The sequence below is a fragment of the Pan paniscus genome, chromosome 18 (genome assembly GCF_029289425.2).
Source record: "Pan paniscus chromosome 18, NHGRI_mPanPan1-v2.0_pri, whole genome shotgun sequence".
Classification (NCBI taxonomy): domain Eukaryota; kingdom Metazoa; phylum Chordata; class Mammalia; order Primates; family Hominidae; genus Pan; species Pan paniscus.
This window is the reverse complement of record NC_073267.2, coordinates 83,408,733-83,431,417: the sequence shown is the minus strand read 5'-3', so window position 1 is coordinate 83,431,417 and position 22,685 is coordinate 83,408,733. Positions and strand designations below refer to the sequence as shown.

At 56.6% G+C, this 22,685-nt stretch overlaps 1 protein-coding gene across 1 annotated transcript in view; it reads right to left on the bottom strand.

Annotated features, from left to right (window-relative positions):
- Nucleotides 1-22,685, bottom strand: part of VAC14 (VAC14 component of PIKFYVE complex) — a 113,787-nt gene that overhangs the window by 47,479 nt on the left and 43,623 nt on the right. Inside the window, exon 13 of the mRNA XM_003829478.6 lies at nt 9,540-9,696. Coding sequence (XP_003829526.3) covers nt 9,540-9,696 — 157 coding nt within the window. The remainder of the gene's footprint in view (nt 1-9,539; nt 9,697-22,685) is intronic.

Here is a 22,685-nt window from a genome sequence, read left to right as displayed (position 1 = left end):
TAGAGTTGCTGACCCAGGCAGCTGTTCTTCAGAGCCCATGTCCTTTGCAGCTCTGCCAGGCTGCCTGTCTCTTCGACACTAATGTTCGGACATGTTTAGGGCTCACAGATTAGGAGGTGGTGCCTTGCTATGCAGGAGGGCAGAAGATGGCATAAAGACGGAAACCCAGGTCCTGCCAAGCTGAGACTGAGGATGCGGGAAATGACGCTGTGAAGAGCTATGGAGCCAGCACCTGGCCGCAGCTCTCTGGAAACCCAGGGAGGACACTGGGGGATGCAGAGCGGCCAACAGAGGCATCTGGGACCATCATTTTCCAGGCTGGCCCCTTTCTGGTCCAGAAGTTGCGTGGGAGCCATCACTTTCTCCCTGGACCAGTGAGGAAATGGCCAGGCACAAGCACAAGATAGGCAGGATGTGGAGGATCTGGGAACCAAACTTGGCCAGAAGCATCAGATGTGGCCAGAAGCATCAGATGTTCCCAGAAGCATCAGCCCAAAGCACAAAACAAGAATGTGCAGAACCATCCAGAGTATTCCAAGTGAATCTCACGGAGGCGTCTGGACAGACTGACTGTATTTGATGCCAGCGGGCAGGAAGCAGCAGCAAGACTCTCCTCCCAGGAGCTCCGTCTTTTTTGCTGAGCTCAGACTTCCCGTATGTCCTCTCATGGTCCTTCCGGGGAGATGGCTGGGTCTAGAAAAGGCATTTTTCTGTGCTGTTTTTCCCAGCTGTGAATCACTCTATAAGGGATTCCTTACCAAGAGCCACACCTCCAAACTGTAGCATCCTCAATCCCAAGAACCTCCTAGACAGCTCGCGTGAGCGGCATGAAGGAGCCCTGAGTGAGAAGGCCAGTTCAAGGAAAGGCCTCATTCCACTTCTTGTTTGGACTGCATTGTGCTGGGTCCCTGCCTGAATCAGCCTGGCTTGGGAGGTCCTGAGTGACTCTGGAATGGCAAAGAGTCTCTGCTCCCTGGCCCAAAGGGGCTGTTTGCAGAATCAAGTGTCACATTCTTATAGATCGAGTTACCCCAGGCCCAGCTGGGGGCTGATCTCTAAAGAGGTGGCTGCAGAGACAGCTGTTGAGACAGCCCTGCCTCACTGTTCCCACCCTCAGGAGATGAATTTGGTAGGCCGTGGTGGCCTGGCTGGAGGGCACTGGCTTCATGCTGCCCACACTGGAGGCACCCAGTTCACTGCAAGCTTCTCCCAGGTGCTTGTTTGGAGTGGGGAGAGGTGCGGGGCCGTTCCAGCCTCACAGGGGCAGTAGGAAGCACTGAGCATGGTGTTTAAGCCTCAGTTTCCTCATCTGTAAAGTGAGTGCAGTAAGAGCCCCTATTAAATGAGATAAAAACATGTAATGTGCCGGGTCCGGAGCCTGCCGCACAGTCTGCACTCAATACATGGGGGCTCCTTTTTATTGGCAAGTGTCCCATAGCGCAGAGCACTGCGCAGGGCAGACTGTTCTCATTCTGAGTCTCAGAATGGATGTCTGGGGGCTGGTCTGAAATGTCTGAGTGGGGAGATTTCATTTCTGGCACAAATTCACAGTGCTCTATCAGGATGCTCTGAGGAAGAAGGGGGGCCACCTGTGACCCCCACACATCTGGGGAGGGAGATCAGCCCATCTCTCCGCTGACAGTCTGGCTAAAGATGGCAGAAGAGAAGGGCTGGGCTGCTCTGGACACAACTCTGGTCTCCTTAGCCACAGCCCCTAGTGTGGACCCAAAATGGACTCTCAATGTCCAGGCTGCCCCTTGGACCCTGGAGCTGAGGCCCTTAGTGGAAGGGAGGAGGGCAGTGTCACAGCTGCGAGAAGCCGCAGCAAGCGATTCACATCCTCAGCTGAGTGCAGCTCAGCCCTCACAGTGCTCCCACGGCTTAAAGACTTTCTGCCCTCCCCAAGACAGGGTTGGGAGCCTTGGGAGGGGCTGCATTGAGACCACAGGTTTGAGCAGGGCAGTCTTTTCCCAGCAGGGGAGGTGGGGAAAGGGGCCACACTTGAAGGGGCAGGGAGGGCGGGCTGGACAGGGATGGGAAAGGCCTCAGTGCTTAGCAGGACAGGGTGGGGGCTGCTTGCTCTTTCCCAGCCTCAGTGGCCCCCATCGCCCCCAGCCACTCTGTTGATCTGAGCTGCCCTTTGGCTTGAGATGCTCTCTGAGGCAGGGCTGCAGGCTCAGGAGGAGGAGATGGGTGGAGAGAGAACAAGCTCGCCCCGGGAGGGTGACTACAGGAGAAATGGGCCCCTCAAGTATGCTGATTTCTGCCTCACTGCTGCCTGCTCTTCCGCCCACCTCCGGCTCTGGCTCATCTGCTCTTGTAAGCAGGGTCCTGGGCTGGGTGCTGCAGGCGCATGAGGAAAGTGGGAGCCGGGACAGGGCAGCTCAGGGCACGCCCTCCAACACTGCGCTCCGAGGACCTCAGCGGTTTTACTCAGGGGTGCCACTGAGGCACAGCCCCCTGTAGATGGTGGGCAGCTGCTGCAGCGGGGGGCGAGGGAGAGGGGGGCCCACAACCTGGCTGTGTGTCTCGGGAGACAGGCTCTCTTTGAGGGGCCCAGGAGAGTGGGATTTCCATTCCCCAATACTGCAGAGGGCAGGAGCATGAGGGAGAGCGCCATCCCTCAGCCGAAGGCCGCTGTGCCTTGCATTTCTGGTTTGGGCAAGTGAGGAGCCTGCCAGGCCCTGGCAGGAAGTGCACGTGACCGGCGGCTGGCCAGGGGCACAGAGATGCACTCCACACAGAAACCCAGGCTGGCGGGGTGGGCGGCCGGGGGGCCAGCCCTGCAGATGTTACTAAGTGAAACCTGATGTGGTGACATGAGAATCCACAGAACGTCTCACAAACAACCTGCCCCGGGATGTTTTGGATTGAGTTTTGTGGTTATGACGTGAAGGAACCTCACATGTCAGGATAAAAATAACCCTGGCTTCAGTACATAACGCGAGTTACAGTTCAACAGAACCAGATGTGAAAACGTCAGCCACCCAGTTCAGGCCCAGCAGGGTCCCTGCTCCACTCCGGCCTCCCTCCCTGCTGGGGTTGGGGTCCATGTGCCCGGACAGCCCGTTGTGGGCTCAAGATCTGCTGCCTGGAGGATACAAGGGAAGGGCCAGAGGCCGCTCAGGGGAGGCAGCGCCACCTTCTCCGAGGCCAGCTCCTCTCCTGTGAACCAGGCAGGGCTAAAGAGCATCAAGTCATGCTTGGCACAGGAAGTGGTCCACAGAAGGGGTGGGTGATGGAGAGGCTGGTATGGAACCAAGAGGACAGGGTGGGGAAGGGGCAGTTTCCCCCCAGAATCAAGTGGCTGGGAGAAAGGGAGGCTGAGCAGGGTCTTGGGGGTGTAGAGTCTGCAGAACTGGAGGGGGTGCACAGCTACGTAGACAAAGGCCGCCGCAATGGCACCAACTCGGGAACCCACTCAAGGGGCAATCACTTTCTCATCTGTGGGCCGGCCTGGGTCGGCAGGACAGGAGCGCCGGAGGCATCAATCATAGCCAGGAGACTTTGCAGCTGCTCAGGTCAGAGCGAGAGAGAAGCCGATGGGATGCAGCAGGGCCCAGTGGGGACTTCCAGCTGACGCGGCAGTGGAGAGGTCATATAGCAGTCTGCCACCGGGAAAGAGCTATTGCTGCAGGGTGAGGGCTGGGGCCAAAGGCAGCGAGGAGAGGGTGTGGAGGAAGGCACCCCCTGCTGGTGGAGCAGGGGGGCTGGACTGCTGGGGCTTCCAACTGGACAAGGGAGGGCCTGGAAGCACGGGTATGAGAGGATGTCATTCTGGGCAGCAGTGCCGGGGGCCTCAGGCTCAGGTGATTGGTGCCCCTGCCTTCCATTATTTTAATAAACTTTCAAAAATGGGTACTGACCCTTACTGGGCACCTGGTGCCAGGGATTCCGGGGTAAGTAAACTTGGCCTGTGTGGCCTGCCATGACGCTATTCAAACTGAGCTGATCACACAAATCACCCAGCACTGGGCGACGCTGAGGAGCCTCCGCATGCACTTTCAGCTGGGGGTCTAAGAGGTCACAGCCAGGAGGGAACAGATGTGAACTCCACCACCCACCCAGGCAGCCTGAGATAAGCAAGTGTGTTGGAACAGAGGGGCAGGAGAAGCTGGGATCTCCAGGGAAGCCTCCCATAGGGGCCCTCTGCACCGGCCTGTAATAACTAGGACACAAGCAAAGGCCCCCTTCACATGCAGGGAGCATTTAGCCTAGCCCTTGCCATGTGGGAGCTCAAAGAGCCCCCAGGCACCCCAGCACCTGGTTTATAGAGAGGGAAGAGGTAGCAGTGAGGTAGGACCCTTGTCCGAGGTCACGGGATGGATGGGCAAAGCAGGGCTGTGAACCTAGATCTCTCTGACCCCAGTGCTCGTGATCCCTACTGCTGCTTCCTGAGGCTGGGAGGGGTGAGTGGGAGGAAGGGGCTTCAAGAGAAACAGGTGCTTTCCTGGGGCTGGTGTGGCTGGAGGAAGTGGTGGCGGGCAGCAAAAGACAAGAGATGAGGCATTGCCGTGGCCTGAGGCCAGGAAGGGGTCTCTGAAGTCACTGTGAAGAGAGGAGAGATGCCCCCATCACTGCCAGGTTGTGCCCATGGCCTGGCCCCTCTCCTCCTCCCCTCTGGCTGTGGAAGCTTCCAGTGCTGGCGCAGGTGGGATTCCTGAGTGGGGTGAGGAGTGTGGGCTCTCGGGCCAGGCTCCTGGCCCAAACAAGTGGGGAATGACACAGTGCTGGCCTCTCAGAGCTGCTGTGAGGACCCCAGGGGCTCACCGAAAAAGCCAGCACGCGTGAGTGCTCAGAGCAGGGCAGGGCCTAACGTGACCTCAGCCAGTGCTGGCAGCCACGATGATTGTTGCCGTGATTACTTGGGAAAATGGCTTTCTGGCTTTCTGCTAGAACTTGTTTCTGTCTGGTGACATGAAGATGCTGCTGACATTTGGCTACAATACACTGTCCTGGGCTACAAGGAATGAAACCAAATAAGAACAGGTCATTATCACCCGTTTTTAGAGCCAGGGATAAAAACACCTTGGACCACTGAGCCCCGCAAGGTATACTGACATGAACAGTTTTTTTGTTTTATTTTTTTTGAGATGTAGTCTCGCTCTGTTGCCCAGGCTAGTGTGCAGTGGTGTGATCTCGGCTCTCTGCAACCTCCACCTGCTGGGTTCAAGCGATTCTCCTGCCTCAGCCTGCCGAGTAGCTGGGATTACAGGCACGCACCACTACGCCCAGCTAAATTTTGTATTTTCAGTAGAGACAGGGTTTCACCATGCTGGCCAGGCTGGTCTCAAACTCCTGACCTCAGGTGATCCATCTGCCTTAGCCTCCCAAAGTGCTGGGACTATAGGAGTGAGCCAACGTGGCTTACGACATGAAGAGTTTTATCCCAGCAGCATTGGGCCCCGTGGCAGGCAAAGTCAGGGAAAACTGGGTTTTAGGGGCAAACGTCAGTCCTAGGGTGACCTTTGGCCTCAGACTGACACATTACTGTGCATGGCTAAGGATCCTAAAGGCTGATTGGGTCTCCCCAGGCCTGGCTGCACCCTCTCTGGCAGCATAGATGTCCAGGCCCCGGGAGGAAAGGCATGTCTCTGACAAAGGGCTCATCCCAGAGGCCTCCTCTGTCCTTTGAAGTTTTTTGCACAGGCTCAGGGTACGGCGGGCCCACAGGCCTGTCTGACATCCCTGTCCCCAGAGCCAGCAGGACCTCCGCAGACTCCCCTGAGTGGAGACAGGAAATACAAAAGGAGGAGACACAGGAGATCCCAGGGGTGGGAGACAGGAAAGTGTGGTGTCCCTCAGCCAGCTTCCCTCACAGCTGCCCGCCCAGGCTGCTCCCCATCCTGTTTGCCCCCAGGCCACTCTCTCCCCGATTCTGGGGCTCTGCACAGGTGAGGAATGAGGGAGGCAGGGTGGGAAAAGCCTCTGCCTTCACTGCTCTGCGAGGGAGGGAGAGATGTTTATGCAAGGCCAGGCGAGAGGAAAATCCCATGTGGGCGACTCTGCCTCGGGGGGCCCTGGCAACCATGGCTGTGGTGCATTAGGCCAACACGGCAGCTACCCAGGCATGTGATGGACTTGCTTCTCCACTGCTGCGTGTGATCCGCACCATGTGGTTCCCTACAGATGCCACCGACTTCACCTTTGCTAGGCTCCCTGCCTCCGAGGCTTTCCAGACAGTCCCTTTGTGCCTTTGGGGCAATCTCCCCTACAGGGACACAGCACTGCTGCCTCCAAGTTCTCCAAGTTCTCAGGGCTGCGCCCTGGAGAGCCAGAGGCAGGCAGAATCCAAACAGGAAGAGGGTATGGCTTCACAGCCTTGTCCATGTGCATGGCCAGATGGAAACAGACAGAAAGAGCCCCTTGCATGCCTGAGAAGCAGTCTGGGAAGGAGCAGCTTGCGGAGGGATGAATGTGCACTTCCTGCATGCCTTCTGACCTCAGCACCACCCCACACATCCTCAGTGCCTGGCACGTGCCCTCCCGGGGCAGCGGAGGTGGGGGTGCGGGGAGGCAGGGCACACTCTGGCTCCCCTGGCTGTTCTCTTACTGGTTTAAGCTGACCTTTTAAAATCATGGCCCCATTTGTAAAATCTGATGCCAGCTGTGGACACGCGCATGTGCACACACATGGATCTGCTTGGAGCCTTGAGGCCCACACGTGAGTCTCAGGTTAAGAGCTCCTGGCCCAGAGAGTTGTGGATTCTCCTTCCTCAGCCCCCACTTCTCCTTGGCTGTGGATTCTTGAAGCAAGAAGTGTGACTGGCTGCAGGCACTTCCTTGGTGTTCTTTCCAGGATGGAGTTTCTTCCCATCTGGCATGCTTTGCTGCTGTTCTATGAATTCCGAGTGAGTCCCTGGCTGATGTGAGCTAATCTGACAGCCTCGGTGAGTTGGGGCAAGAGTCTCTACTGCCATAGCCTCGTTCATGGCCTGCCTATCTTGGCATGGCCAGGAGCTGGGGTTCAGAGTGCCCTGCCATATAGTGCCCCTGGCCCTGCTGCCCAAGCAGCGCAAAGGGCTTGATGCTGCAGGGCCCACCAGGGACCCCCTGGGTCAGGTTCTGCTCCCCCAGGGCACACATCCTACTCCCTCCAGCCCAGGCTGCCCTCGGCAGTCTCCTGGTCCTCCTTCCATGAGCAGGAGCCTAAATCACAGTCATCAGCTTCTCTGTGCCCGGGAGGAAGAGATAAAACATAGGGAAGACAGGTCACAGAGGGCCTGGGAGGCCTGGGTGTCCTGGCCCTGTCACAAGGCTGTGCTGCCTTCAAGTTCTCTGCTGCTGCCACTTTGAGGAGGAGAGAAGAGGCTGTGGCGCCTGCTTCCTGGGGAGGGAGAGCCGAGGGTGCACCCCCAGGGATCCTCTGCCCAGGCCTCCTCCCTGCAGGATGCCTCCTCTTGGCTGCTGCCCGTCTTCCGGTCAGTTCTTGCTGCTCCTCCCCACCCGACCCTCCCTTCCTAAGGAAGAGATATCCTTTTCTCTCTTCCTTTCCTACCCCCTTTGCTGGGCCCCCACACTCCACCTCTGGCATTCCTGCCATCTGTCCCAAGGACTTAAGGTTGGCCCCCATGTACTGACTTGGGGACACAGGATGGAGAATGGACTCATTTGCCGAGGGACAGAGGGTGGGAGTCCCAGCAGGGGTCCCAGGGTCAGGATGTGGGAACCACTTCCCCGACCACGGCCACTGACTGCCTAGAACTGGGCTCCTGGGCAAGGCCCCACATGGGCCTTCTATGACTTGACCTGGCATGTCCCGGGGCACAGGCAGCCCTGCAGGTCTCTGGCCGCCCCTTGAACTTCTCAGGCACTGGGCCTGGTCTTAGGGCCAAAAAGGGCTGGGGCGCCTCCCACTGAGGCCAAGGAAGTACTCTCAGGCTGGGACCAGCCCGGCTGGGCTGTGGCGGGAGGCTGAGGCTGTAAGGCCCCTAAACCTTTATGACACGTGAGGCTGCATCAAAGTGAGAGGTGAAGGCAGCTGGACTTCCTCGGTCTAGTGGGGACTTGGAGAACTTTTCTGTCTAGCTAGAGGATTGTAAACACACCAATCAGTGCTCTGTGTCTAGCTAAATGCACCAATCAGCACTCTGTAAAAACACTAGCTAAAGGACTGTAAATGCACCAATCAGCACTCTGTAAAAACGCACCAATCAGCACTGTGTGTCTAAAGGATTGTAAACACACCAATCAGCACTCTGTAAAAACGCACCAATCAGCACTCTGTGTCTAGCTAAAGGATTGTAAACGCACCAATCAGCACTCTGTAAAAACGCACCAATCAGCACTCTGTGTCTAGCTAAAGGATTGTAAACGCACCAATCAGCACTCTATAAAAATGCACCAATCAGCACTCTGCGTCTAGCTAAAGGATTGTAAACGTACCAATCAGTACTCTGTAAAATGGACTAATCAGCACTCTGCAAAATGGACCAATCAGCAGGACGTGAGTGGGGCCAAAAAAGGGAATAAAAGCTGGCCACCCGAGCCAGCAGTGGCAACCCTCTCGGGTCCTCTTCCACGCTGTGGAAGCTTTGTTCTTTTGTTCTTCACAATAAATCTTGCTGCTGCTCACTCTTTGAGTCCGCACCACTTTAACAGCTGTAACACTTGCCGCAAAGGTCCGTGGCTTCATTCTTGAAGTCAGCAAGACCACGAACCCACCGGAAGGAAGAAACTCCGGACACATCTGAACATCTGAAGAACCAAACTCCGGACACACCATCTTTAAGAGCTGTAACACTCACTGTGAAGGTCCGTAGCTTCACTCTTGAAGTCAGCGAAACCAAGAACCCACCAGAAGGAATAAATTCCGGACACAAAAGCATGGGCCAACTAGGAGCCCTGTGTGGATGTCCAGAGGGGCGCAATGGACAGAGACCCCCATGGAGACACCTGAGATTCACTGGGAACTTTACTACCAAACGTGTCCTCAGGCATTTTCCAGAACTGCATCGCCAGAGGGAAGTGGCGTCTGCCGAGGCCTAGGGAGAAGAGCTGGCCTGCCGTCTGGAAGGGACCGAGGGGCGAGTGCTGGGGGTGCTACGGCCACCTTTACTTCCAAGGACTGCCCAGAAACAGCCTGTGTGAATGACGCCATCTCCTGCCTGGGCTGCCTGCCACGTGCAGTGCTATTTTTAGCTTCTCAGAGAGGAAGGGAATGGCCACCTAGTCTTCCACCTGTTAGACCCCAAGACCGAAGCCCCTGGATTCCAGACTGGAGAGATGCTGCCTAGGCAGAGAGACCAGCAGCCGACCCAGATGGTTTTATGTTTAGCCAATGGCTCAAAAGCATCAAAGGTGCAGGGAGATGCAGAGGAAGTCCTGTGAGGGTCTCTGGAGGCTGCTAGAGGACTAGGGCTGCCTGCCTCTGGGCGGTCTTGAGGTGGGAGATCGCCAGTAGCAACCCACAGACCCCTCACACCCTGGCAGAGCTCCACAGCTCCTGAGCAACAACCCAAAGGACCGCCATGGTCCAGCCTAAGACCCGGCACTGGCACTAAGGCCCCTGAGGCTAGAACCTTCAGGAGAAGACTTACCGGAGGTGTTCAGTAGGCCGGCTCTGCCAGGGGTGGGCACCTGGAGCTCTGAGTGGCTGGCCTGGAGGTCAGGGCCATCGAGGGGGCCTGGGTCATCCGTCTGGCCTGCGGGGGAGGAAGCGATTTCTGCCAGCACCTCCAGGTCCTTCAGGATCACCTGGGGAGAGAAGCGGGGCAGGAGGGATGAGCTCTCCGCTGAGAGCTGTGCTGACCTGGGCAGAGGTGCGGTTGGTGGCACACAGCCACCTGCAGGGGTGGGAGGGGTCTGCAGATGACAGCAGGCTGGGAAGAGCCACTAAGGCCACAGCTGGGGCATGCTCAGAAAAGTGAAACAAAGGATCCAGAATGAAGGGAACACAGACTACAGTGAATGGGGCCTCTGGAGGAAGGAAACTGGAATCTGAGGTTCGGCGAGTCAGCTTCCCCACGATCCCTCTCTCGGGTCCCTTGAACAGGGCTCTGAGGGTCCCCAGGAGTCCCAGGACTCAGGAAGCAGGGTGTTATCTGCACAGTGTGCACTTCAAGGCCCGCAGGCTGCGCAAGGCTCCCAAAGTGCCCTCCAGACCATGTTCTATTGTGTGCGGTAGCCACGGCCCCACCCACCATTGGGCCACAGAACAGCTGCTTCTGCAGAGGTGACACCAGGCCACTGCAGACCCTAAAGGGCCCTCCACATTTGGCGTGCTACTCTGGTCTCCAAGGTAAAGGACTTCCTAGTGTCCAGACATGTCAGGTGGTCCTCGGTGGCTCTAAAGTGTCCCTGCACAGATGTGGGTGGGGTGAGGCCCCAGCCTGACCACCTGCCTGCTGAGTTCTTCCGAGACAGAGGCAGAGTGGGGCGTGGGACCAGTGCTGAGTGTGAGCGCAGGTCAGCACTGTGTCACAATGTCCCCAGGGCTGCTCTACAGCCCCCGTATCCTTAGAAGCTGCCTCTCCTCGCACAGCACCCATCTTTGCCTGGCACCAAGAGCTGGCAGGGCGGCAAAGTCCAGCCCACCACTCTGCTGCAATGGGCAATAGGGAGAGGGGCCATGGACCTGCCCTGCTGGGAGGGACTTCAGTGTGTGTGTGTGTGTGTGTGTGTGTGCGCTTGTGTGCATGCACCTGCCCCAGGGGCTGCTGAGGCTTCCTGGCCACCTTCTGCTGGCTGTGTTTATCCTGCAGGGAACTCCTCACACTGCAGGTGGTCGCCTGCTCTTTCTGCCCCTCACTCCTCTCTTGCTCTGGGCTAGGGACTATGCCTGTCCCCCCAAACGGTGTATCTCCAGGACTGCCCCTGCGCCCAGCAGATGCCCAACAAACATCAGTTGACTGGGTGCTTGCCTGTGCCTCTTCCTGGGCTACTCTGAGCCCAGGCCAAGAATAACGACGGCAACCGGGGCTTCAGCCCTGGACCAGGGAAAGTGGGACAGAGCCTGATGGGCAGGGCCATGTGGGCCAGGACCGGCCAGGTGGCTGGAATACGGGAATACAAGATAAGGTTAGCACTGTAGGGCTCCTACTGAGGGATTAAAATGTTGTGGAATTAGACGGGGGTAATGGTTGCAAAAAGCTTGTGAGTCTATTAAAAGCCAGTGAATTCTATGCTTCAAAAGGGCAAATTTTATCTAGAAAACAAAAAAGATAAGGCCTACCCCCTCAAAAGCCATTCCTGTCAATGCAAACACAGTGCCAGTGCCTCCCCCACACTGCCCAATTGTCACTTCTCCTCCTGGTTCCTCTAGGCCAGCCCTGGCACACCTGGCCGGGAACCCCTTTGCTTGCTCACCCATTCCCGCCCCCTCAGTCTTCAAACAGTGTCACGTGTTGGCACGCAATCTCCCAGCCTCATCCAGGCAGGAGCTGGCACTCGCTCACACAGACTCACTCTCACAGACTCCCCTCCTACTGTCCAATTCTGTCCTTCCCTTCATCCCTCTCCCACTCATGGAGACTGGGATGTCTGTGGGCCCCTGGGACCCTGCTCTGTGCCAGCGGCTGCGTTGGGTTCTGGGGCTGTAAAGGTGAGTCACAGCCACCCCTGCCCGTGGCCTGGCACACAGAGTGGAGAGCTGATGAATCCACGTGGCTGAGACACATGGCTGCCACACAGCCCAGTCATATGGCAGGAGCAAGGGGTGCCCCTGCACCCAGGCCAGGAGCCGGGGAGCCCTGGGTGGGTCTCAGCCTAGAAGTAGGGAGGGCCGAGGCCTCTGCTTCCACTGAGGACAGAGCCTCCAGGGATTCTTTGCTTCAGCCACAGAAGAAAGACACAGGGCGGAGGGCAGGATGGGGAAGTGGCACAGCAATGAATGACGCCGCGGTCCTGCCCGATTCAGCCCCTGCACACCTGCCACGGCAGGATGTACAAAGGCCATGCACACCAATGCTTGCTGGACTGTCCAAGCACGGCCAGGGAGGGGACCTGAGACCAGGAAATGGAGGTGGGGGGAGGGTGGGGGAATGACTCATCCAAAATTAAACAGTGAGGCAAGAGTCAAGCCAACAGCTCCTCAAACAGTTACCCAGAGAGCTGCCATAGGTATACTCCCACTCCTAGGCAGTTACCAAGAGAACTGCAAACGTCTGTGCACATCAAACTTATATATAAATGCTCACAGCGGCATTTTTCCTAATAGCTACAAAATGGAAATAACCCAAAGGCCCTGCAGTGGAGACAAGAAGAAATGGAAGGTGGCACATCCACACCAGGGAATATTATTTGGTAATAAAAAGAAATGAAGTACCTGCTACACGTGGATGAACCTTGAAAACACCTGCCGAGAAGCCAGCCACAAAGTCCACATCCTGTATGATGACTCCATTAACAGGCAAATCCACAGAGACAGAGGGTGGATTTGTGGTCGCCAGGCGCGTGGGGAGGGAGGCATGGGGAGTGACTCCTAATGGGTGCAGGGTACATACAGGGCTTCTTTCTGGGGTCATGAAAATGTTCTGGAATTAGTACTGATGGTTGTATAATCTTGCGAAAAATACTAAAAGTTACTCTATGGTATACTTTTAAAGTATACAATAGAGTCGTTTTTATGAATTTTATGGTATGTGAATTGTACAAAAAAAGGGGGGGGGCCAAAACCCTAAATCAGCAACCTAATTCCTAACCCATTTGCTCTTGCTCTGCCCACAGCCCGAGGTGGTGGGGTCTCACCCACTCCCTGGTGTCTCTTGCCTGATCCAGGGGAGAGGCGGAGCACGGTGAGGAGACCTGTGTCTCTTTACATCACTTTGCCCCCTCGCCCCCATGCTGCCCATCCCACCCAGGTCTGTCTGCACAGGGGGACAGAGGCACATGCCTCTGGGCAGCCAACACTGGTGGCCACGTGCAGCAGGGGAGGAAAGTGAGGAGAAAGTGTGATCCAGCGGGGTGGCTGGGTCCAGGCCAGCACTCGGCAAGATCCCTGTGCCATGGGGACAAACTGATTCATGCTGGGTATCCGGCAGGTACCTACTTCCCTGTCAGAAAAGAGGCCTGGAAAAAGCCACCGAGAGGCCTGGCCTGTGCAAGGTTGTCTCCACCCCTCGAGTGGCTCCAGGGCCAGAGGAGCAGGCTGTCCTCGCTCCCGGCCACAATGAATGCCCTCACTTGTCACCAGTCTCACCTCACAGGATACACACAAGGGAACTGAGACTTGGACAGTCACCTGCTCAAGGTAACAGTGAGTCCACCTCAAACCCAGCTCTGGTCCCCAAACCTGAGCCTGCTGATAACACTACACAGGGTGCTGTGGTCAGACAGTCCTGACATCCAATCCTGACCCTGGACCAGTTAACTTCAACCACACAATGCTCCCTCTCCAGACAGCTGCTGAGCAGCTGCTGTGGGCTAGTCCTGTGCTGGGTATAAGAGACACAAGGCCAGACAGGTCAGGCTCTGCCTTCAGTGAGGTCATGGACTCCCGGAGGAGTCAGGCGGTGAGCATTTACTGATAATACAGGGCGGGTGCCAGGGACCCAGTGATGATGCCTGGGGGGGAGCCAGGAGGCTCTGGAAGTAGTTGAGCATGAGTTGGCCAAGGGAGTAAGAAGGGAGAGAATGGCATTCAAAGTACTCTCTTACCTAGCATAAGCCATTCATGGATGCAGAACCACGTGGCACATTCCAGGAAACTAGGCTTTGGGGCCAGCTCCAGAGTGGGGAATGGGGCCAGAGGTGAGGGTATGGCCAGAAATCAGGCCAAAGTGGTAGGCAGGGCCAGATCTTCAAGAGCTCATGACACAAGGCCAGGTGCGGTGGCTCATGCCTGTAATCCCAGCACTTTGGGAGACCGAGGCAGGCAGATCACTTGACGTCAGGAATTCAAGACCAGCCTGGCCAACATGGTGAAACCCCCTCTCTCCTAAAAATACAAAAATTAGTTGGTGCGGTGGTGCGAATCTGTAATCCTAGCTACTCGGGAGGCTGAGGCAGGAGAATTGCTTGAGCAGAGGCTGTAGTGAGCTGAGATCGCACTACTTCACTCCGGTCTGGGCAATAGAGTGAGACTCTGTCTCAAAAACAAAACAAAACAAAAAAACAAAACCATAAACCAAAAAAGAGCTCATGACACAAAGAAGTCTGAACTTCATTTTGCAGAGGATGGGAGCCTCAGTTTCCCTATATGCGCAATGGAGATTTGACCTTGCCAGGCTGTTGTGAAGATTACAAGAGATACTTGATGTGCAAAGCACGAAAAGCGGGCACACAAGAAAGGCTGGCTCACCACTTCCATTCCAAGATTTCTGGTCCCACAGCTGAGCTGTTCCCTGGCCCAGGCTTAGTGACTGAGCGTGGACAGCAGTGCCCACACCAAGGGCTTCCAACACCGCTTTCTCCCCTGCAGAGAATGTGCTTAGCCCACCTCAGTACTACTGCCTCCCACCCCACTGCAGAGCACAGCCAGCAAAGCTGCATATTTTACATTTTCAATTCTCTTATTTTAGAAAGTTTAACACCAAATGGCAAATGAATGCAAATTACACTTCAATTGCACAATTAAAGCCGGAAATGTTGTCTACAGGTTCGTTCAGTAATCCCAGCCACTCCTCTTGTGCTTACATATCATAGGATTTGTCTCTGGTCCCCAGAGGCTGGCAAAAAGCCCACAGCCCTGCCTGGGACAACACTGTGTGCGCTTGTGCGCACAGACACACACACACAGCACCCCTCCAGCACCTTAAATAAAGCAGGACCCCGAAACAGCATCCCCATCCCCATCTTCCCTCAGTCTCCTAGAGGTGAGGAGAAGGGGCCACCCAGATGGAGGGCAAGGAATGGCTTGAGGTGGGGCCTGGGGTGTGGGGAGCCGGCTGATACCCGGCTTCTGTGCCCCTCCAGTCCGGCTGCTGCTTCGCTCCCAGTTGCTAGCAAACCTGACTCAGCCCAGGGGGTGACCTTGAGGCTCTGGAGCACCAATCTCGATGCACACCTTGGCCAGGACTCTGCCTCTGCCTGGGGTGGAAGAGAGGCCCTGGTGAGAGGAAGGCCCTGGGAGGCAACCTCAACAGGGGGCCTGGGTCCCAGCAACAGAGACCGTGGGGAGCTGCTCTTCCAGCTGCACCTGGCTTTGAGCCTCTGTGCTGGGCCAGAGTTTTGGTGCTCTAGCCACCTGGAGACCCTGCAACCCTTGGTGTATAGGTAGAAACCTCCGGAGGAGAAGGCGATCTCAGTGGCCGGGCTTACTGTGCGCCCCTCTCAAGGCCTGGAGGAAAGGCCCCAGAGCTAAGGACACGCTTCTAGGCCACTCCTGCCTCAGCTTCCAGGAAAACAGACCTAGTCCTCCTTCCAGTGAGCAGGCTGGCTGGGCCTGTAGTCCTGGCTCTGACGATGAGAAAAGGCTCAAAGAAAGCGGGAGGAAGCCACACCAATTAGTATGCGCTACACAGCTTTTTTGCAAAATGAATATAAAACACTTGTGCTTTCTTTTTGTGTGAGAGAAAGAAGGGAGGAAAGAGAGGGAGGGAGGAAGGACAAGAAAGCAATATTCTGCAGGAGCAGGAGCGCCTGCCGTTACCATGGTGACAGGCGGGGGTGGGGAAGGCCCATCAGCTGGCCCCTGGTTTTGGAGTGGAGTGAGCTGGCCATTGGTGGAGTGAAAGGGTCAGGGTTGGTGGCACCTGGGTGTGGGCAGCATCTCACAAAGCAGCTCTGGAGGGGGTGCTCAGGGCGAGGGGAGAGGGCTTCTTGCCTTCCACGGTGGTGACTTTACACCAGCAAAGGGCATATTTCAATGTGGGAGGAGGGTGAGTGTCTGGGTGGGGCCACCACAGGCTGTCGCCCCAGTGCATTCTAGCAGGTGAAGTCTAGTCTCTCCGGGATGGTGGCTGCTCCTTCTCTTCTCTGATTGGTCCATCCAGGCCCTCACTGTCCCAACACCTGGTCCCAGACCAGCCCTAGGAGACCTCGGTGTGGAAGGCTCCCAGCTCTCACTCTCCCCAGGGTGCCGCGGCAGCTCCTTTACCATCCTGGGAACAGCTGGGGACTGGACACCATATTTGCAAGGTCAAGTGTCGAGGCTGGGAGGCTCGTTCTCACCTCCCACCAAGATTCCTGAACATAAAGTCCCAGGGCGAGGCACTCAGTCTCAACTGAATAAATACTTGCTGACCTGCAGCGCTGGACAGGAAATGGAAGATGGATGGCTCTGAGCAGCTCCTGCCAAGGAGGATGGACGGAGAGGCCGCCCACTTCACTCTACCCACTTATCCTTAAGAAACTTGGTCAAACGTTCACACAGGCCATTGGTCGGCTGATGAGCCCTAGGAGTCAACTGACTCAGCCTTCTAGCTACTGAAGAGGGAACCCTTCTTGTGTTGACAGGAAATCCCCAAGCTGGGCCCTCTCCAGGCCTGGCCAGGAAGAAGCTGCAAGAATGTTTCCGACGGACACACTTGGTACTGGCGGGGAGAGGTGAATTCAGGCTAAAGGCCTTGGAAGCTGAGGTCTGGCCAGTGCAGGCCACTGCCAAAGGCTATCTGATGCCTCTGCCTGGAGCGGTCAGGTCACAGGGCCTTGCCTGAAATCTGGGTCAGGTCCAGCAGCTACTTCTTCTGAGGTGGAGCTGATGTGAAGTACACAGGCCCCGAGGGCAGGTATTCCTGGAAAACCTTGGGGTCTTCTGCTCCCCTCCAAGCAGGAGCCTGGCCCCTTCCTTCGTGAGGGGTGCAGGCTGGCTGGCCAAGCCTCTTCAGTCCCTGACCACATATGGAATGGCTCTTGTTGCCCTGGTTTAGGGGCATTAGCCAGAGAGCTCACCCTAGGAAGCCGGGCTGCTGTACCCAGGAAGGGTCCCCTGGGGGAGCCACAGGAAGGACAGTAGGGCTTCCACTGCTGAGAGCATGGAAGAAGGCATTGGCACCAGCTGGCACCGGGGCCAGAGGCCTCCGCCCTGGACACAAAGTAAACATGAGCTGCAGAAGGCAGCAATCGGGCCCTGGCCCTGGCCTGGGAAAGGGGTGGCATCCTGAGAAACGCCCTGGTCTGCACGGGGTCACAGCAGCCCTGCCTTCTGCAACAAGGGAGGAAAGTGTTGCCTAAAAGAACGCTTAGCTTTGGTGGTGGGAAAGAAGCACTACTTAGGCCTAGACCCATTTTATTTCCCATTGAGAAAACTGCCTTGATAGAAAACGTTTTGTCTTAGTAAAGCAAAAGCAACCTAAAAAAAAATCATAAATCTTAGTTTGTGTTGCGTGACTTTGAACACAAACCCTGGGGGATGAGGACAGCATTCTGTGTTTAAACATTTTGCCACCTTTCCTTCAGTGTCCAGCACTGTGCCACATATGCCAGAGGCCAGCGCCTAACGCTGACTGTTAGGTTCCACTGATTAACAGTGACAGCACTATTAGTGCCAGCACTGGGTCTGGCAGCTGAGAACACTCTAGCGGCCATTCCTCTTAGGGTAAAGGAGAAAAGAAAGGCCAGCCTCAGGTAAGACACCTTTGAGACCAGATCCCTGATCTCCGTCTTCTCTCCCACCCATTCCAAGGTCTCCCCTCCTTCCAGCTGATTCCAGCCATTGCTCACTTGCACCATCCTGGGCCCTGACCCAGAGGGTACATTCTCAGGGTTATAAATTCTCTCCATGAGCTGGGCAGGGAACGGGGTGGTGCCTGCTGCACTGAAGGCAGCACGAGAGTGGTGCCCACTCATACCCGCTATGGCTCCGTTACCAGGAGATGAGCCTAGGGGCCACGGCAGCCAGGAGAAGGCTCCTGCCTCCCTCCAGGGCCCCGCTTCATTGTGGTTTACTTGCAAGCTATGCACAGTCCCCGAGCGAAGGATGCAGGCTCTACCCCATAGGCCTCGCTTCCAATCTGCTGTGGGAGGGCCCAATGCAGCAGGACAGGCCCCAGATGTGGGGCACGTCCAAGGAGATGAGCTCCTCATCCAACCAAACTCTTATTTGTTCACTTTCTCAGAGGACGCTTCTGAGCACCTACTGTGGGCTGAACGGACTGTCCTCACAGAACTCCCAGCCAACAGGCCACGATGGAGAGGGATTAGGGCTAGGAGAGGGTCTGAGTGGACGGGGGGACATAAAGACACAGAGGGAACCTGGCCCAGCCTTGATGTGCAGGAGGAGGGGGTGTGTGTGTGTGTGTGTGTGTGTGTGTGTGTGTGTGTCAGACAGATGGACAGATAAACAAGGCTTCATGGAGCATATAAGTGAGATCTGGCCCAAGTTACTTAACTTCTACAGTTTCCTCTTAGGGGAAATGGGGAAAATTAGAGAACCTACCCTCACAGGGTTGTCTGATCGTGAAGATGAACTAAGATCACTCACAAGGGGCAGAGCGCAGGGTGTGGAACAGAGCAAGTCAGTGTGAAAATGGTGGGTCTCATTAGCAGTGGGGGGACGGTCCCAGTCCTCTACATCTCTGGGCTCACCTGGGCTCACCCAGGCTCACCCAAGCTCCTGCCCAGTCTGTGGGCCTTGTGACTTGCCAACAGGGAGGTGCCTGGGAAATCCAGCTGATTCAGCCTTGGCCATCTCCAGAGGAGGAAAAATCAACACATGACTTGCAAGAAATTTTGGCTTCTGAGGATGCAGGAACGCTAAGTGGGGTGAAAACCGGGGGCCCTGGCTTGGCTGCCTCGCCTAGGGCTGCATGGAGAGGGCACCAGGGCTGAGAGCTGGGGGTATATGGCCTACAGTCTCTAAGCAAGATCTCATGCTGGTCTGTATCTGTGCTCCCAACTAGAGATGTGCACCAAACCCACTGGGAAGCATGTGAAAAATACCAGCCCCTGGGCACCCAGGCTCTGCTTGAGGGACGACTGAGGAAGGCCGGGAGTGAGGCCCAAGCAGCTGGATTTTAAAAGCTCCAGGGAATTCTGGTGACAGTCCTGGTTTAGATGGCTCTGCTGTGTGGCTTGAGCCGGGGCTGGATAGTGTGCTCAGTCCTGCAGGCAACTCGCCCTGCAGCTTGGCTCTAGGAGGTATGAGTGAGAGCGCCCATTCCTGCCTCAGGGAAAGGCTGGCTGGGCTGGCTCCTCTTTGTGGGGTTCCTCCTACCCCAGAGGCCCTGCCGCTGGGAGAGCCGCCTCCCTTTCCACCATGCTTCTCAGCCCAACCTCTGCCTTCACCAGGAGCTAGGCAGCACCCTCCTGGCCCCCAATCCATTCATACCAGTTACTGTGCCCAGCTCTGGGTCCTCACTGGTCCATCTGCCCAGGGCAAGGAACATGGAGAGGTAAATACTCAAGCCCTCCTGGCACACAGTCCTGTCTTCCCTGGAAGGAGGTGGCAAGGCTGGCCGCAGTTACTCTGGGTCCCCCTGTGCTCTGGGGTGGCTGCTGTGGGCACTGACACCACAAGGTGGGAACATCTGGAAGAATGAGGGGTGGGTAGAGGCCCTCTCAGTGGGTACAGTTCTGGGACTGTTACCTTGCCATTCCCCTGTCTTCCCTAGCAACGATTTGCTGCCAAGCCTCATTTTAGAAGACCACAGTCCTCTCTGAACCCCCAGCAGTGGCTGCCGGTACCTCTGCTGGGCCTGGGGCCTAGCTGTCCCCGAAGAGGAAGGCTCAGGGCCGTGGCTGGAGTCTAGCTGCTTTGCTAGCTGGCGGTGGCCCTTCTCCCTGGCCCATGACTCCCTCTCACTTGTTCTCAGAAGCCCCCAAAAGAAGCTGCAGGGACAGCCGCGGGGAGAGGGGACAGAGGGCAGTGTCCCCTGCCCATGGCAGGGCCAGGGGAGGGTGCCTCAGGAAGAGGGTCCCCGGGCCATCAGTGCCCACCCAGCTCCTCTCCCCTGCAGGCTGGGCTCTTGCAAGAGGAGTCAAGTTCTTTGGGCACCGACAAGGCACCCCTCCATTCTCTGGGCTGAGGCTGTATCTTACTGTGTGATCTGATTTTAAAGATATCTGTGGAATTGAGGTGGGGGTGGAGGGGTGTTTTTGTTTGTTTTGGAGAGTGGATGGAATGAAAATTGGAGGGAAGTGAACACTGAGGCAAGAATCTGAGGAGGAAAAACAAGTACTGTTCTTACGGAAGACTGTCCGCTTCTGAGCAGGCAGCATTAGTATTCCAGGGAGTGGAGTCAGGACCACACAGATTCAGGGCTGGAAGGGATCTCAGACCATCCAGTCCAACCCCAGTACCCTGGGAAGAAAACCGAGGTGAGGCGGTGTCATGTGACCTGCCTGGTCCCGTGGAGAGCCGGGCAGCGTGGGGACAGAGGCTGGCCCTCCTGATCTGCACCCAGGCGGCTTCTACACCACCCTGCAGCAGGCCTGGCCACCGGCCTCAGCGCTTCTGGGAGAAGGTCAGCCAGGTGGAAGATGGAGAGGGCTTCTGGACTGAGCCCTGGAGGGGGGCTAGGGGCCACCAGGTCAGTGAGCAGCCAGGGACAGCCCATGGGGCCTGGGAAGGAAGGTGCAGGAGAATGAGGTCAAAGTTAAATGCACAGAGGGAGAAGGTGCATTTAGAACTGAAGGTCAGCCAAGGACAAAACCCTATGGGGTCAGCGGAGGGCCTGGGCCTGGATAAGGCAGTGCCTCCACCCTGGGCCGGGTCCCTGCTCTGCAGTGAGGTGACACCTTGTGTGAGGTTTTCGATGCTCTGGAATCAGACAGATTTGACTGTCAATTCTGGCTGCTGACAGTGTGACCTTAGGCAAGTGATCCTTCTCACACCTCGGGATAACTGAGATCACTCCTGGACCACCATGTGGATTCATTAAGACACAGATGCAATGCACTCAGAATGGGGCACAAGACCCGCAGACTTCAGCTGGGGCCCTCTCCTCCTCCTAGTCTCCTCCCACTGATACGAGGGGTTGACACATGACCCACCACGGTTCCTAAAGAAAGCTGCAGCGGGGGTGGTGGAGGGGCCGTCATTGGCTCTCTAAGCTGCCCTCAAATGAAGGGGCCTCTACTTTAGTGGAAGCCCCCATTTTGGGGTAGACACTGAGGGATGGCAGTAACAGCTCCTCTCTTTGGGGGACGGGAGAGAGCAGCCCCAGCCACCTGGGAACCTAGGGGCACTCTGCTTCCTCCCACCATTCCTCACAGCACAGCTCTGGGGTTTGGGGCTTCCCCCAGGTGGGACCCCAGGCCAAAGTCCCTGTCATCAAGAATTAAATCCCTTTAAAGCAGGCAGATGAGCCCTGGGACCCAGCTGGCCAACCCACCTGACCACGGTGACAAGGACTGCTTGGGAAGGATAAGGTAAGGGAGTACATCTGTGGACCGGATGGCATGAGGCTGGAGAAAGAAAGGGGCACGCTGGGCTGATACACAGGGCTGCTTCTGCCCTGAGGCAGGAAGCCAGGCAGCCTCACCCCAGCTCTGCTCTGCTCTGCTCTGGGCTGGGCTGAGGCTCCAGGCAGGCGTGGCAGCAGCAATGGCACTGCCAGCCCAAGTTGGGCCGTTCCTCTGGGCTCCTAGGCAAGCCCCGATCTGCTTCTCTTTCTGGCAACTCGGCCTGGCCCCAGTGAGTGCTCTCCTTTCAGATCTCTGAACCTCCTGAGTTTTTCCGATCCATTTCTCCTGGGACCTGCACCATGAAAACAAATGAACTCTCCCCTTCCTCCCCTACCAAAGCAAATCGCACCTTAAAATACAGTCTAGGGCATGGCAGGGGGTGCTTCCCAGCGCCTACCCTGCTGGTGAGGGGCTGAGAAGCCCAAGACCAAGGAGGGCTGGATAGGGCATCTGCCACCAGTGAAGAGCCCCTCAAGGCGTCCCATTCCTCTCCCCTCAGGACTCAGCAGAGGCTGGGACAGCCCTTGCGGTTCTACCCCATGGGTCAGGCACTTCTGCTACCTGTCTTCAACCCAGGTACCACTGGGTTGGGGAGGCACCGGGCCACCTTGGACTGGGTACATCGCTGTACCCATGGTGTACCTTACGAAACTTACAACAAAAGCTCCTTTTCAGATGCCCTTACACCACTCCCTAGACCCTGCCCCCTACCATCCTTTCCTCCTGAGTCATGGCCGTGCCGCAGTGGGTGTGATGGGTGGCCCATGTTCTTCATGCAGTGAGTGGGTTCCCGAACTAGAAACGCTACCACTGCCATGAATACTGTCCTCAGAATCCTACTTTCCAATTTTTCCAGAAAGGTGGTTCTCATTTCTTTTCTTTGCATCTACACCAGTCACAAAAGCCACAAACTCCCATCAGCAATTTTTCTGTTACTCTGAAGCTACGGGAGGGGGAAGAGAGGAGTTCCTCCTGGGTTGAGACTCTTCTCCAAAGTGTTAAGGACGCCCCGGCTCTGAGATGCTGGGAAGACTCTGGGGAGACTTTCTCTGTAGGCCCAACTGCAAAGAAAACAGTTCATGATGGTGACTGAGCCCAGCAGGGCATGCCTTCTCGATCTCAAAGGTTTTGCTTTTGTGGCTGTGGAGGCTCCAATGCAGGTCCTCTGCTGACGACGCCATTTCTCTTCCTCTCCCTGGACTCAGGGCGGCCAGCTGGAGCCCTTCCGCCTGCGAGTCGGGGAAGTGGCGCTGTGAACCTGCTGACAATGGGGCTCTAATGAGTAGGGCTCATGCTGAATGCAGCCTTGCTCCTGCTCTGGGCAGCCTCAGCCCAGGAGTGCTGGGGAAGCTGGAGAAGGGAAGACGGGAGGGGAGACAAATGCACAGAAGGCCAGTCCTGTGGCCCACTGTGTCCTTGTCTGCCTTTCTATGACCTCAAAATGGAACTCAAGTCCCTCA